We start from the raw sequence: 16,681 nt of genomic DNA, 5'->3' as shown, positions 1-16,681 counted from the left end.
TGTGTTGTTGATTGTTTGATAAGAATATTCAGTGTATGTATGGATCATGGTGAAGTGCCTAAGGATCGGTGGAATGCATACTTAAGTTTGTTGAGTATTCCTGGGAAATTATATGGGGGGGTATTGATCCAGAGGGTAAAGGCATGTACAGATCATCAGATTGGGGAAGAGCAGTGTGGTTTCAGAAGTGGTAGAGGATGTGTGGATCAGGTGTTTGCTTTGAAGAATGTATGTGAGAAATACTTAGAAAAACAAATGGATTTGTATGTAGCATTTATGGATCTGAAGAAGACATATGATAGGTTTGATAGAGATGCTTTGTGGAAGGTTTTAAGAGCATATAGAGTGGTAGTAAGTTACTAGAAGCAGTGAAAAGTTGTTATCAAGGATGTAAGGCATATGCACAAGTAGGGAGAGAGGAGAATGATTGGTTCCCACTGAATGTCATTCTGCGGCCAGGGTGTGTGATGTCCCCTTGGTTGTTTACTTTGTTTATGGATAGGGTTGTTAGGGAGGTGAATGCAAGAGTTTTGGAGAGAGGGGCAAGTATGCAGTCTGTTGAGGATGAGATGACCTGGGAAGTGAGTCATTTGTTGTTCACCGATGATACAGGTCTGGTGGCTGATTCGAGTGAGAAACTGCAGAAGTTGGTGACCGAGTTTGGAAAAGTATGTGAAAGGAGAAACTTGAGAGTAAATGTGAACAAGAGGAAGGTTATTAGGTTCAGTAGGGTTGAGGGACAAGTTAATTGGGATGTAAGTTTGAATGGAGACAAATTCCCTCCATATGTCCAAACCATCTCAACACACCCTCTTCTGCTCTCTCAATCACACTCTTTTTGTATTCACACATCTCTCTTACCCTTTCATTACTTACTGAATCAACCCACTTCACACCACATATTGTCCTCAAATATATTATTTCCAATACGTCCACCCTCCTCCTTACAACCATATGATATTGTTGGAACTACTTTTCCTTCAAACATACCCATTTTTGCTCTCCAAGATAATGCTCTTTCCTTCCACACATTCATCATCGCTCCCAGAACCTTTGACCCCTCCCCCGCCCTATGACTCACTTCCGCTTCCATGGTTCCATTTCATTGGAAAGGTTACTCCCAGATGTCTAAAACACTTCACTTCCTCCAGTTTTTCTCCGCTCAAACTTACATCCCAGTTAACTTGTCCCTCAACCCTGCTGAACCTAATAACCTTGTTCTTATTCACATTTACTCTCAACTTTCTCCTTTCTCGCTCTTTTCCAAACCCGGTCACCAACTTTTGCCATTTCTCACTCGAATCAGCCACCAGTGCTGCATCATCAGTGAACAACAACTAACTCACTTCCCAGGCCCTCTCATCACCAAGACTGCATACTTGCTCCTCTCTCCAAAAATCTTGCATTTACCTCCCTAACCACCCCATCCATAAACAAATTAAACAACCATGTGTACATCACACACCCCTGCTTTAGACCAACCCTCACGGGGAACCAATTACTCTCCTCTCTTCCTACCTGTACACATGCATTGCTCCTTTGATAAAAACTTCTCTACTTCTAGCAGCTTACATTCCACACCATATACTCTTAAAACCTTCCACAAAGCATTTCTATCAACCCTATCATATGCCTTTTCCAGATCCATAAATGTCATACTGCACTGCATACTTGCCCCTCTCTCCAAAAATCTTGCATTTACCTCCCTAACCACCCCATCCATAAACAAATTAAACAACCATGGGTACATCACACACCCCTGCCTTAGACCAACCTTCACGGGGAACCAATGACTCTCCTCTCTTCCTACTTGTACACAATTGTTGCTCTTTTGATAAAAACTTCTCTGCTTCTAGCAGCTTACATTCCACACCATATACTCTTAAAACCTTCCACAAAGCATCTCTATCAACCCTATCATATGCCTTTTCCAGATCCATAAATGTCGAATACAAATCCATCTCTTTTTCTAAGTGTTTCTCACACACATTCTTCAAAGCAAAGACCTGATCCACACAACCTCTACTACTTCAGAAACCATACTGCTACTCTCCACTCTGATACTCAGTACATACTTTCACCCTCTCAATCTGTACCCTCCCATGCCATTATCCAGGTATACTCGACAAACATCCCTCTCTAGTTTGAACACTTACGTTTTTACCCTTTGCCTTTATACAGTGATCCATATGTACCATGAATATTCTTACCAACCAGTCAACAACACAGTCACTCCCTTTCTCAATATATTCAACTGCAATACCACCTATTCTCGTTGCATTGCTGGATTTCATCTTCTGCAAGGCTTTCACCACCTCTTCTCTATTCGCCATACCACTCTCTGTGACTCTCACTTTGCATACCACCTTGACCAAAACACCTTACATCTGCCACTCTGTCATCAAACACATTAGTAATCCTTCAAAATTCTCACTCCATCTCCTCTTCACTCCATCACTACTCATTACCATTTCCCCTTTTGCCCCTTTCATTGATATTCCCATTTGTTCTCTTTTGTTTTGCACATTGTTTACCTGCTTCCAAAGCATCTTTTTATTCTACAAAAAGTTTAATGCTACTCTCACCCCAGCTCTCATTTGCCCTCTTTCTCTACCCCTGCACCCTCTTCTTAACCTCCTGCCATTTTCTCTTATATATCTCCCAATCAATTGCACTCCTTTCTTGTAGGTACCAACCAAATGTCATTCTTTTCTCTTTCACTAGCAACTTTACTTCTTCATCTTACCTCTCTCTACCCTTTTTGATCTGCCCATCTCACGCCTTATGCATGCCACTTGCATCTCTTGCACATTTCATCACTGCATCCCTAAATACTTCCCATTCCTCACCCACTCCCCCTCAATTCATTTGCTCTCGCCTTCTGCCATTCCACACCCAATCTCACCTGGTATTTCTTTGTGCAAGTCTCCATTCCATGCTTGCTTACTTTCACCACTCTCTTCTCTTTTTCAAAAACCCCTACAAATCTTCACCCTCGCCTCCATAAGATGGTGATCAGACATTCCACCAACTGCCCCTCATTACATTTACATCCAAAAGTCTCTCTTTTACGCACCTATCAATTAATACATAATCTGCTGTGCTGTGAACTGTAGCATGTGGAAGTGATATACTCGGGATAGGTGCAACATATGTGCATGGTTTAAGTGAATCAAATATATAAAGTGACCTAACCAAACACACCTAACTTAACCTACCTGGGATGCATTAAAACCAGGTTGGAGTTGGTGAAATATTGCAGTAAATCATTGAAAGAGGACTGAAACAATCTCTAGGACACAGGAATGTTCATGTATGATGAACCCACCAGGTCCTGATGGCATATGTACAACAGAGTCCTGTTAACGAAAGATTGACCCACTTACCTAACACTGAAGTCAGTCAGGGGCATATCTTGCACTGGAGCTCCACAGCACATGGGATGCAGCTGCGTTGCATGAGGTAGCACTGGTAAGTCTGTAGCATTCACCTCCTCACCATCACCAGCTCAGCTCTGTTACCAGAGCAAGGCACTTAGTTTTGCTCACGATTCAGAGCAGTTCTGATATAATCATGATTAGATTATGAGAGCCATGAGTTTACCTGTGAACCTTCATGTCTTTAGTTAAGTGACTGTACTTGATTGATGATAATGAATCTGAGCAAATGTGAAGTGATGAAGATAGGATACAGTGAAAGCCCTCAACATCATTATTATCTAACAAGAAATTAGCTTCAGGATTCTTTGTGTGAAGGACTTAGGAGATGACATCATCCCTAAACTGTCACCAGAGTCCTATGTTAGAAGAATGATTAGAGAGACAAACTGTCTGCTGGCAAATATTGAAATAGCTTTAGAGTATGTGGATAAAGAAATGTTTATGAAGGTGTTCATATCCTAAATAAGTCCAAAACATGAATGTGGTACTCAAGTTTTGTTACTGCACCAAAAGAAGCACAAAGAGCTTAGAGAAAATTTTCAGAGTGGGTCAGCAAAGATGATACCAGAATTAAGAGAGTTGAATATTAGGGAAAGGTTATAGGTTTTTAATTTGTACACCTTTGATGGGAGAAGAGTGAGGTATGTTTTGAAAGAGAGCAATGATGTGGACAATGAAGAATTCTTCAAGAGATTTTAGAATAGAGCACCTAGAGGTCATAACATAAAATTAAGCAAGAAAAGTGTTAAAAAGATTTAGACATACTTTTATAGTATGAGAGTAGTGGATGAATGGAATAGAATGACTAAGGATATAGCTAATGTAGACAAAATATGTAAAATTAAGGTGTTTGATATTAGAGAATGTTTAAGAGATGGGGCATCATGAGCTTATAACTTCTTCCTCATACAGTAAAAATAGATAATTATGAATTGATAATTACATGGAAACTAGACACAGCGTAGCTGTATTTGTGCTGCAGCTTGTTGTTCTTATACCTGCCATGATAAGTTTTTGGAAGCTGTACCACAACCACATTAGTAGTCCTGATGGAAGTGCTAAGAAGAGAAAAAGAATTGAGAAGAAATGTGAAACTATGACTTTAACTAAGAAAATTGAGATACTGAACCACATCTATGGTGGTGCTCACATGAACATATTTGGTTGGAAATACAGTGTAATTGAATTTATTTTTTGTCATCAGGAAAACAAAGATAGCATCAGGGCACGTGTTACTACTGTGGTTAGTGCTAGCCTTACCACCAAAAGGGTGTCAGTGCAGGATGTTTAGGTAAATAAAACAAACTCTGTTGAACACATGTATCAAAGGTCAGAGTCAGAAAGGGGCACCACTCATTAGCCCAGTTATTTGTGAAAGGTCACAAAAATTGGAGACAGCCATGTGTGACAAGAAAGGAGAACCATCCAAAGTAATTTTATTTTGTAGTGACTGGTTTGATTTTAGAAAGTACTTTGACCTTCATATAAAGTTTACAGTGAATTCTGCATCAGATGACCACAAAGCAGCAGATCTCTTTCTTGTTGAGCTTGGAAAAATTATTGAGGACAATGATTGAAAACCAGAAGTGCTTAATGCTTATGAAACTGGGTTATTCTGAAAACCATTGGTATCCAGAATCTACATCAGCCAGCAGGAGCATTCAACATTCAGGTTTACAGTTGCCAAAGGCCAACTTCATGTTAGGATCCTGTTCATGTTTGGATCTTTCTCTGTCATGTTGCTTAAAACTCCTTCCTTGATCAGTGGATTGGGAGATTTTGTGTTTCACTTATTGTTTGTTTCTTGTGATGAAAACCCCTGTTCCTTGAAAGGTAAACATTATCTTTTCTTGCCAGTTTATTGGGAAGCTAACAAAATACTTTGAGTTTTAGCTAAACTGTTTACAGAGTGGTTTACATTTTACTTTGTGCTTTAGTTACAACTTTATGTAAAATCACGAATCTTATTTTTTGGTTTATGTAAAATCATGAATCTTATTTTTTGAGGTTTCATTATTAACCCTTTTGCATTAAATCTCACTCATTCGCTGGTTGATGACATATGTTGCATTTGTAGAAATTCAACCCAATTGCTGGGCAGTGATGCAGGCTGTCATTAAGCACACTGTTTAGTATTTCTTGATTAACAAAAAATTTGTTTGCTAAGGCCACTACAAATGTACAACTTGTTAGTAAGAGGTAAACATACAACAGCAGCAACAACCCCCTCGCATCCATCATCTTCACTCAGAGCAGAATATTTAGGTGAAAATTCACTGATAAATTATTGCCTGCATTAGTTATTTTTGGAGAAATATTCTATATTATTGATACTTGTATACTATAAAAAGCTAGTCTTCTCTGGCTCCCATCAGTAGATACACCAAGGTATTTTCCAGATGCACAGTGACTACCCCCCCACACACCCTTGTCAGTAATTCCTCTATTTCATTGACAGGGTAGAAAATGCTGGCTGCCAGAGTGATATGTTTCCAGGAAATATGTTATTGTTGTGGGGAAGGTTATGCCAGTAATATAGAAGTTATGAAAAGGGATAATGGTGGTGAGTGATTATATCAGTGAACAGTGGCATTCTGCCATTCTCTGTATTTGTAGTTGTAGAAACTTCTGCTTATTATGAGTCTAAAGGTCTGTGGCCTGTTGGTCAGAAGCCCTTCAGTCCCTTACAGGAGTGAGTAGATAAGGGCATGAATTTGCTAGTTATCCAGTTAAGTTTAAGTACGTATGCTGTATGGACATTCACCCTGGGCAAACTATGCTTGCTATACAGTCTTAATTTTTCTGACCACATTTGAGGAAAATTATTCTCTCAATCCCAAGGAGCTTGTATAAGTGCTGTATTTCATCTGCAACTGTAATTAGACTGCAATGATCTCAGGTACCTAGAGATCATTAAAGTTGGAAGATGTAGTATGCGTTTCCACCTGGACATTTCTCCTGCGACATAGTGTAAGTAGATAAGATATTTTGGGGTTTAGCTGATGATCCCAGCCAGCTATCATAGTTGGACATTGTGTACCCCCTTTATATCATGGTATTTTATTGAAATTTAACCCAGAACATTATTTTTTTAAAATGACATTTAATAGAAAGCATGATTGATAAAACAAGTCTCCCTGTAAGTACTTGTGGAACATCATACTTTAAGGGTTAGGTCACCTCCTGACACCTTTTGTGAACGTGTGACAACTGAGCAGTGGGATCTTGGCAGCTCAGTGTCAAAAAGGGGAGCACAAGAATTTGTGGTTTGTTTGATGATTACAGCAGGCATTTTTGAATAGTTTTTTTTGTATCGCTCCTCTGGACAAATTATAGTTATTTTATGTTCCTGATTTTTTTTTTTTTATCTAAGTACCCCACATTCAGTTTCTATGAAAGAGTCCTAGTGTTACTTAGGACCTCTTTCTAAAGGATCCTGCAGCCCAAGGCTGCACTGCTTCCAGTTGCAAGGGTATGTAGATCCCATTTGACTGAAGTTTGCTTTGATGAAATTTTACAATGATGCAGCCTCGCCAAAGGTGACTTTTTGCAGGTGGTGTAATCTCAAGGAGGCGTAGCCTGGTAACACCTGTTCATTATTAGTCACATGTTTGCCTACCTCATTGATGTATTTCAAACAGCTTTGTAGACATTGATGAGCAAACCATTAGCCTAAAGTCCATTTTCTCTGATGCCAAAATTGCTTGGCCTTCTTCTTTCCAGTGGCAGTGCACTTTATACCTAGCTCATCATTGTCTGTTGGAATTTTAGTGGTTTTAGTGCAGATTATCAACCATGTGCTTGGTTAAGAAATGCAATATTCAGGAGCAAACCAGCATGAAGCCCACCAGAGGTAGGACTAGTGAGCTTCACAGCAGCAGGGCTGTGACTGTTATAGCCAATGAGTACCAAACCAATCATTTTAGCCAATGAGTATCATACCAAGCCACCTAAGCCAGTCTTACACCCATCACTTGTGTTTGTCCATTTGTACTGTGATTATGCTTGCTATTTTTTTTCAATAATTCTCTAGTTTAAGTGTAGAAAATAAGTGATGCTGAAATGCAGTGTAGTTTATGTATCAGGCTTTATTAAAAGAGAAAGTGGAATGTAGAGCAGTGGAAAAGAAAGAAAATAAAGAATTAAAGCAAAAAAGGAATGCTGGGCTTGCTTATTATTGTTGTGTAGTGTTGGAAGATATTGTCTTTTCTCTTTTATCATTTCAATATTCTGTAACCAAATACCACAGAATAAAGATCAAATTCATCAAAGTTTATCAGTCTGTGTCAGTGTTATGGATGTTTACTTTCTTAAAATTTGACATTTTTTCTCTCAAAATTTGAATGTGGTACACTTGCTACGACCATTCTAAGTGCCCCATATGGTGGATGGCTATTAAGGAGTCTAGCATAAAGAATGTGCTTCAAAGGGTCAAAGGTATCTTTTTGTTGTTAGTCAACCCTTTTTTATTTCCATTTATACAGTCATGTATACTATAGATGAATCTTTTATTATTTCCACAGGCAAGATTTGACACAGAACCAAAGCAGTTTATCCTCCTTTGAAGTACGCCAAGTAGGACAGTTTGATGACCATGGGTCTACTGTGTGGCGTGTTTGCTGGAATGTGACAGGCACTATTCTTGCGTCTTCTGGAGATGATGGTTGTGTTCGCCTCTGGAAAGGTATGGTTGTGAAATCTTTGATGTTCCTTTGAACTAAGATTATATTTTAAGTTGGTGGATATGTATTGGGAAGAATTTATTCTTGAGTAAGTGAAATGTGGACAAAGTTGGGTTAAACATGGCATATGAGAGTGGAAAAATTGTACGAATCCTCTTGAATATTTTTCCTGATAATCATAACTTTTTGTTATTGCATGGTTTTTCCAGTCATGATATGACATTTGAGTTGGGGATGAATGAATGAATGAGCTGAGTAGACTATGAATGCAGAGAGTACACATAAGTTTAGAAAGCTTTATAACAGTAAAGAAAGTTCAAGAAATGGAACCCAGAGGGTGTAGAATTTCCTACCATATTGTACAGATAGGTAGTTACAGGTACACCACCGAATATTCGGCAACTGATGGCTCAGCACCTCCTTTAGTCCAGACAAAATTACATGAGGAAACTTGAAATTACCGCAGCCATTAGACTGCCAGGCTTATTTTGCTTAAATTTAACCCTAGTCATGGCTTCTAAGACATATGAGAGCATCAGTTGTGGTGTCAAATGTTACTAAATACCAGTCCATATTGATCCAAGATAAAGTAGAACTGTAAAAAAGAATGGACCCTGGTGTTTTGGTGCCTAAGCTGTGTGACATTTACAGTCAGCTCATACCTAAAGGAAGAAGCCCAAAAAGTGTGGCAGAGACTTGAAGGTAACGATGATACAACCTACAGACAAACCTGAGATCTCGACAACAGTACAAACATGAAACACCCTTGGTTCCCTTGAAGCCTCTACTGAACCTAATGACCTTGCTCTTATTCACATTTACTTTCAACTTTTTCCTATCTTACACTTTACCAAACTCAGTCACCAACCTCTGCAGTTTCTTACCCAAATCAGCCCCCAAAGCTGTATCATCAGCAAACAACATCTGACTCACTTCCCAGGCCCTCTCATCCACAACAGACTGCATACTCACCCCTCTTTCTAAAACTCTTGCATTTACCCCCCTAACCACCCCATCCATAAACAACTTAACCATGGAGGACATCACCCACCCCTGCCACAAGCCAACATTCACTGGGAACCTATCACTCTCCTATCTTCCTACTCGTGCACATGCTTTACTTCCTTGGTAAAAACTTTTCACTACTTCTGGCGACTTACCTCCCACACCATATACTCTTAAATCCTTTCCCAAAGCATCTCTGTTGATCCTATCATATGCCTTCTTCAGATCCATAAATGCTACATACAAAGCTATCTGTTTTTCTAAGTATTTTCTTCAAAGCAAACACCTGATCCACACATCCTCTATCACTTTTGAAACCACACTGCTCTTCCCCAATCTGATGCTCTGTACATGCCTTTACCCTCTCAATCAATACCCTCCCATATAATTTCCCAGGAATACTTAACAAACTTATGCTTCTGTAGTTTGAACACACACCTTTATCCCCTTTGCCTTTAAACAATGGCACTATGCATGCATTTTGCCAGTCCTCAGGTGCTTCACCATGATACATACATACACTGAATATCCTTACCAACCAATCAACAACACAGTGCTCCCCTTTTCTAATAGATTCCATTGCAGTACCATCCAAACCCACCGGCTTTCATCTTCCGCAAAGCTTTCTGTACCTCTTCTCTTCTTATCAAGCCATTCTCCCTGACTCTCTCACTTCATACACCACCCTGACCAAAACACCCTATATCTGCCACTCTTATCATCAAACACATTCAACAAACCTTCAAAATACTCTCTCCATCTCCTTTTCACTTCATCACTACTTGTTATTACCTACCCATTTGCCCACTTCACTGATGTTCCCATTTGTTCTCCTAGTACTTATGTTATTTACCTCCTTCCAAAACATTTTTTTCTCCCTAAAGTTTGATACTTTTTTACCCCAACTCTCATTTGCCCTCTTTTTCAGCTATTGCACCTTCCTCTTGACCTCCTGCTGCATGTATGTGTGCGTATGTGGGCGTTATGTACATGTATATGTGGGTAAATGGGCCATTCTTCGTCTGTTTCCTGGTGCTACCTCGTTGTCAAGGGAAACAGCAATTAAGTATGATATACTATAGATAAAAGCATACTTTCATATATATTTGCCAATTCCTGCATTAGCAAGATAGCGTTAAGAAGAGGATTGAGGCTAAGAGGGAAAATTCTGACTTGGCTCCCTTCTCTGTTCCTTCTTTTGGAAAAGTAAAAACTGGAGGGGAGGATGTCTAGCCCCCACTCCCTCTCCTTTTAGTCACTTTTTACAGTGTGCAGGAAATACGTAGGAAGTATTCTTTCTCCACTATCCCCAGGGATAGTATATATATATATGTGAATAACAGCAACATTATTAGGTACAATAGGGTTGAGGGGTAAGTTAATTGGGAGGTAAGTTTGAATGGAGAAAAACTGGAGGAAGTGAAGTGTTTTAGATACCTGGGAGTGGATTTATCAGCAGATGGAACCATGGAAGCAGAAGTGAACCATAGGGTGGGGAAGGGGGCGAATGTTCTGGGAGCATTGAAAAATGTGTGTAAGTCGAGAATGTTATCTTGGAAAGCAAAAATGGGTATGTTTAAAGGAATAGTAGTTCCAACAAGGTTATATGGTTGCGAGGCTTGGACTATAGATAGAGTTGTGGGAAGGTGGCTGTGCTAGAAATAAGATGTTTGAGGACAATATGTGGTGTGAGGTGGTTTGATCGAGTAAGTAATAAAAGGATGAGAGATGTGTGGTAATAAAACGAGTGTGGTTGAGAGAGCAGAAGAGGGTGTTTTGAAATGGTTTGGCCACATGGAGAGAATGAGTGAGGAAAGATTGACAAAGAGGATATATGTGTCGGAGGTGGAGGGAACGAGGAGAAGTGGGAGACCAAATTGGAGGTGGAAAGATGGAGTGAAAAAGATTTTGTGTGATCGGGGCCTGAACATGCAGGAGGGTGAAAGGCACACAAGGAATAGAGTGAATTGGAATGATGTGGTATACTGGGGTCGACGTGCTGTCAATGGATTGAACCAAGGCATGTGAAGCATCTGGGGTAAACCATGGAAGGTTTTGTGGGGCCTGTGGTTGTGGTGAATTGTACATGACAGCAAGAGACTGAGTGTGAACGAATATGGCCTTTGTTGTTTTTTCCTAGTGCTACCTCACGCAAATGCGGGGGGAGGGGGCGATCATTTCATGTGTGGCGGGGTGGCGACAGGAATGAATAAGGCCAGACATTATGAATTATCTACATGTGTATATATGTATATGTCTTGGTGTATATATATATATATATATATATATATATATATATATATATATATATATATATATATATATATATGCAAGAGTCTTGGAAAGAGGGGCAAGTATGAAGTCTGTTGGGGATGAGAGAGCTTGGGAAGTGAGTCAGTTGTTGTTCGCTGATGATACAGCGCTGGTGGCGGATTCATGTGAGAAACTGCAGAAGCTGGTGACGGAGTTTGGTAAAGTGTGTGGAAGAAGAAAGTTAAGAGTAAATGTGAATAAGAGCAAGGTTATTAGGTACAGTAGGGTTGAGGGTCAAGTCAATTGGGAGGTGAGTTTGAATGGTGAAAAACTGGAGGAAGTGAAGTGTTTTAGATATCTGGGAGTGGATCTGTCAGCGGATGGAACCATGGAAGCGGAAGTGGATCATAGGGTGGGGGAGGGGGCGAAAATTTTGGGAGCCTTGAAAAATGTGTGGAAGTCGAGAACATTATCCCGGAAAGCAAAAATGGGTATGTTTGAAGGAATAGTAGTTCCAACAATGTTGTATGGTTGCGAGGCGTGGGCTATGGATAGAGTTGTGCGCAGGAGGATGGATGTGCTGGAAATGAGATGTTTGAGGATAATGTGTGGTGTGAGGTGGTTTGATCGAGTAAGTAACGTAAGGGTAAGAGAGATGTGTGGAAATAAAAAGAGCGTGGTTGAGAGAGCAGAAGAGGGTGTTTTAAAATGGTTTGGGCACATGGAGAGAATGAGTGAGGAAAGATTGACCAAGAGGATATATGTGTCGGAGGTGGAGGGAACGAGGAGAAGAGGGAGACCAAATTGGAGGTGGAAAGATGGAGTGAAAAAGATTTTGTGTGATTGGGGCCTGAACATGCAGGAGGGTGAAAGGAGGGCAAGGAATAGAGTGAATTGGAGCGATGTGGTATACAGGGGTTGACGTGCTGTCAGTGGATTGAATCAAGGCATGTGAAGCGTCCGGGGTAAACCATGGAAAGCTGTGTAGGTATGTATATTTGTGTGTGTGGACGTGTGTATGTACATGTGTATGGGGGGGGTTGGGCCATTTCTTTCGTCTGTTTCCTTGCGCTACCTCGCAAACGCGGGAGACAGCGACAAAGTATAAAAAAAAAAAAAAAAAATATATATATATATATATATATATATATATATATATATATATATATATATATATATATATATCTTTTTTTTTTCAAACTTCGCCATTTCCCGCATTAGCGAGATAGCGTTAAGAACAGAGGACTGGGCCTTGAGGGAATACCCTCACCTGGCCCAATTCTCTGTTCCTTCTTTTGGAAAATTAAAAAAAAAAAAAAAACAAGAGGGGAGGATTTCCATCCCCCCACTCCCTCCCCTTTTAGTCGCCTTCTACGACACGCAGGGAATACATGGGAAGTATTCTTTCTCCCCTATCCCCATGGATGATATATATATATATATATATATATATATATATATATATATATATATATATATATATATATATATATATATATTTTTTTTTTTTTATACTTTGTCGCTGTCTCCCGCGTTTGCGAGGTAGCGCAAGGAAACAGACGAAAGAAATGGCCCAACCCCACCCATACACATGTATATACATACGTCCACACACGCAAATATACATACCTACACAGCTTTCCATGGTTTACCCCAGACGCTTCACATGCCTTGATTCAATCCACTGACAGCACGTCAACCCCGGTATACCACATCGCTCCAATTTACTCTATTCCTTGCCCTCCTTTCACCCTCCTGCATGTTCAGGCCCCGATCACACAAAATCTTTTTCACTCCATCTTTCCACCTCCAATTTGGTCTCCCTCTTCTCCTTGCTCCCTCCACCTCCGACACATATATCCTCTTGGTCAATCTTTCCTCACTCATCCTCTCCATGTGCCCAAACCACTTCAAAACACCCTCTTCTGCTCTCTCAACCACGCTCTTTTTTATTTCCACACATCTCTCTTACCCTTACGTTACTCACTCGATCAAACCACCTCACACCACACATTGTCCTCAAACATCTCATTTCCAGCACATCCATCCTCCTGTGCACAACTCTATCCATAGCCCACGCCTCGCAACCATACAACATTGTTGGAGCCACTATTCCTTCAAACATACCCATTTTTGCTTTCCGAGATAATGTTCTCGACTTCCACACATTCTTCAAAGCCCCCAGAATTTTCGCCCCCTCCCCCACCCTATGATCCACTTCCGCTTCCATGTTTCCATCCGCTGCCAGATCCACTCCCAGATATCTAAAACACTTCACTTCCTCCAGTTTTTCTCCATTCAAACTCACCTCCCAATTGACTTGACCCTTAACCCTACTGTACCTAATAACCTTGCTCTTATTCACATTTACTCTTAACTTTCTTCTTTCACACACTTTACCAAACTCAGTCACCAGCTTCTGCAGTTTCTTACATGAATCAGCCACCGGCGCTGTATCATCAGCGAAAAACAACTGACTCACTTCCCAAGCTCTCTCATTCACAACAGACTGCATACTTGCCCCTCTTTCCAAAACTCTTGCATTCACCTCCCTAACAACCCCATCCATAAACAAATTAAACAACCATGGAGACATCACACACCCCTGCCGCAAACCTACATTCACTGAGAACCAATCACTTTCCTCTCTTCATTCACGTACACATGCCTTACATCCTCGATAAAAACTTTTCACTGCTTCTAACAACTTGCCTCCCTCACCATATATTCTTAATACCTTCCACAGAGCATCTCTATCAACTCTATCATATGCCTTCTCCAGATCCATAAATGCTACATACAAATCTATTTGTTTTTCTAAGTATTTCTCGCATACATTCTTCAAAGCAAACACCTGATCCACACATCCTCTACCACTTCTGAAACCACACTGCTCTTCCCCAATCTGATGCTCTGTACATGCCTTCACCCTCTCAATCAATACCCTCCCATATAATTTACCAGGAATACTCAACAAACTTATACCTCTGTAATTTGAGCACTCACTCTTATCCCCTTTGCCTTTGTACAATGGCACTATGCAAGCATTCGGCCAATCCTCAGGCACCTCACCATTAATCATACATACATTAAATAACCTTACCAACCAGTCAACAACACAGTCACCCCCTTTTTTAATAAATTCCACTGCAATACCATCCACACCTGCTGCTTTGCTGGCTTTCATCTTCCGTAAAGCTTTTACTACCTCTTCTCTATTTACCAAATCATTGTCCCTAACCCTCTCACTTTGCACACCACCTCGACCAAGACACCCCACATCTGCCACTCTATCATCAAACACATTCAACAAACCTTCAAAATACTCACTCCATCTCCCTCTAACATCACCACTACTTCTTATCACCTCCCCATTTGCCCTCTTCACTGAAGTTCCCATTTGCTCCCTTGTCTTACGCACTTTATTTACCTCCTTCCAGAACATCTTTTTATTCTCCCTGAAATTTAATGATACTCTCTCACCCCAACTCTCATTTGCCCTCTTTTTCACCTCTTGCACCTTTCTCTTGACCTCCCGCCTCTTTCTTTTATACCTCTCCTACTCATTTGCATTTTTTCCCTGCAAAAATCGTTCAAATGCCTCTCTCTTCTCTTTCACTAATATTCTTACTTCTTCATCCCACCACTCACTACCTTTTCTAATCAACCCACCTCCCATGCTTCTCATGCCACAAGCATCTTTTGTGCAAGCCATCACTGCTTCCCTAAATACATCCCATTTCTCCCCCACTCCTCTTACCTCCTTTGTTCTCACCTTTTCCCATTCTGTACTCAGTCTCTCCTGGTACTTCCTCACACAAGTCTCCTTCCCAAGCTCACTTACTCTCACCACTCTCCTCACCCCAACATTCTCTCTTCTTTTCTGAAAATGCCCACAAATCTTCACCTTCGCTTCCACAAGATAATGATCAGACATCCCTCCAGTTGCACCTCTCAGCACATTAACATCCAAAAGTCTCTCTTTTGTGCATCTATCAATTAACACGTAATCCAATAACACTCTCTGGCCATCTCTCCTACTTACATATGTATACTTATGTATATCTCGCTTTTTAAACCGGGTATTCCCAATCACCAGTCCTTTTTCAGCACATAAATCTACAAGCTCTTCACCATTTCCATTTACAACACTGAACACTCCATGTATACCAATTATTCCCTCAACTGCCACATTGCTCACCTTTGCATTCAAATCACCCATCACTATAACCCGGTCTCGTGCATCAAAACCACTAACACACTCATTCAGCTGCTCCCAAAACATTTGCCTCTCATGATCTTTCTTCTCATGCCCAGGTGCATATGCAGCAGTAATCACCCATCTCTCTCCATCAACTTTCAGTTTTACCCATATTAATCTAGAATTTACTTTCTTACACTCTATCACATACTCCCACAACTCCTGATTCAGGAGTAGTGCAACTCCTTCGCTTGCTCTTGTCCTCTCACTAACCCCTGACTTTATTCCCAAGACATTCCCAAACCACTCTTCCCCTTTACCCTTTAGCTTCGTTTCACTCAGAGCCAAAACATCCAGGTTCCTTTCCTCAAACATACTACCTATCTCTCCTTGTTTCTCATCTTGGTTACATCCACACCATTTAGACACCCCAATCTGAGCCTTCGAGGAGGATGAGCACTCCTCGCGTGACTCCTTCTTATGTTTCCCATTTTAGAAAGTTAAAATACAAGGAGGGGAGGGTTTCTGGCCCCCTTCTCCCGTCCCCTTTAGTCGCCTTCTACGACACATGAGGAATGTGTGGGAAGTAATATATTTTTTTTTTTTATTATACTTTGTTGCTGTCTCCCGCGTTTGCGAGGTAGCGCAAGGAAACAGACGAAAGAAATGGCCCAACCCCCCCCATACACATGTATATACATACGTCCACACACGCAAATATACGTACCTACACAGCTTTCCATGGTTTACCCCAGACGCTTCACATGCCTTGATTCAATCCACTGACAGCACGTCAACCCCGGTATACCACATCGCTCCAATTCACTCTATTCCTTGCCCTCCTTTCACCCTCCTGCATGTTCAGGCCCCGATCACACAAAATCTTTTTCACTCCATCTTTCCACCTCCAATTTGGTCTCCCTCTTCTCCTCGTTCCCTCCACCTCCGACACATATATTCTCTTGGTCAATCTTTCCTCACTCATTCTCTCCATGTGCCCGACCCATTTCAAAACACCCTCTTCTGCTCTCTCAACCACGCTCTTTTTATTTCCACACATCTCTCTTTCCCTTACGTTACTTACTCGATCAAACCACCTC

The 16,681-nt window shown here is 40.8% G+C and overlaps 1 protein-coding gene across 1 annotated transcript in view; it reads left to right on the top strand.

Annotated features, from left to right (window-relative positions):
- LOC139754932 (nucleoporin SEH1-like) overlaps positions 1-16,681 on the top strand; it is a 72,460-nt gene that overhangs the window by 15,880 nt on the left and 39,899 nt on the right. Inside the window, exon 4 of the mRNA XM_071672751.1 lies at positions 7,964-8,124. Within this exon, the coding sequence (XP_071528852.1) occupies positions 7,964-8,124 (161 nt within the window). The remainder of the gene's footprint in view (positions 1-7,963; positions 8,125-16,681) is intronic.

Source organism: Panulirus ornatus, chromosome 18, assembly GCF_036320965.1.
Source record: "Panulirus ornatus isolate Po-2019 chromosome 18, ASM3632096v1, whole genome shotgun sequence".
NCBI classification, from domain to species: domain Eukaryota; kingdom Metazoa; phylum Arthropoda; class Malacostraca; order Decapoda; family Palinuridae; genus Panulirus; species Panulirus ornatus.
This window is presented reverse-complemented; position numbering and strand designations above follow the sequence as displayed.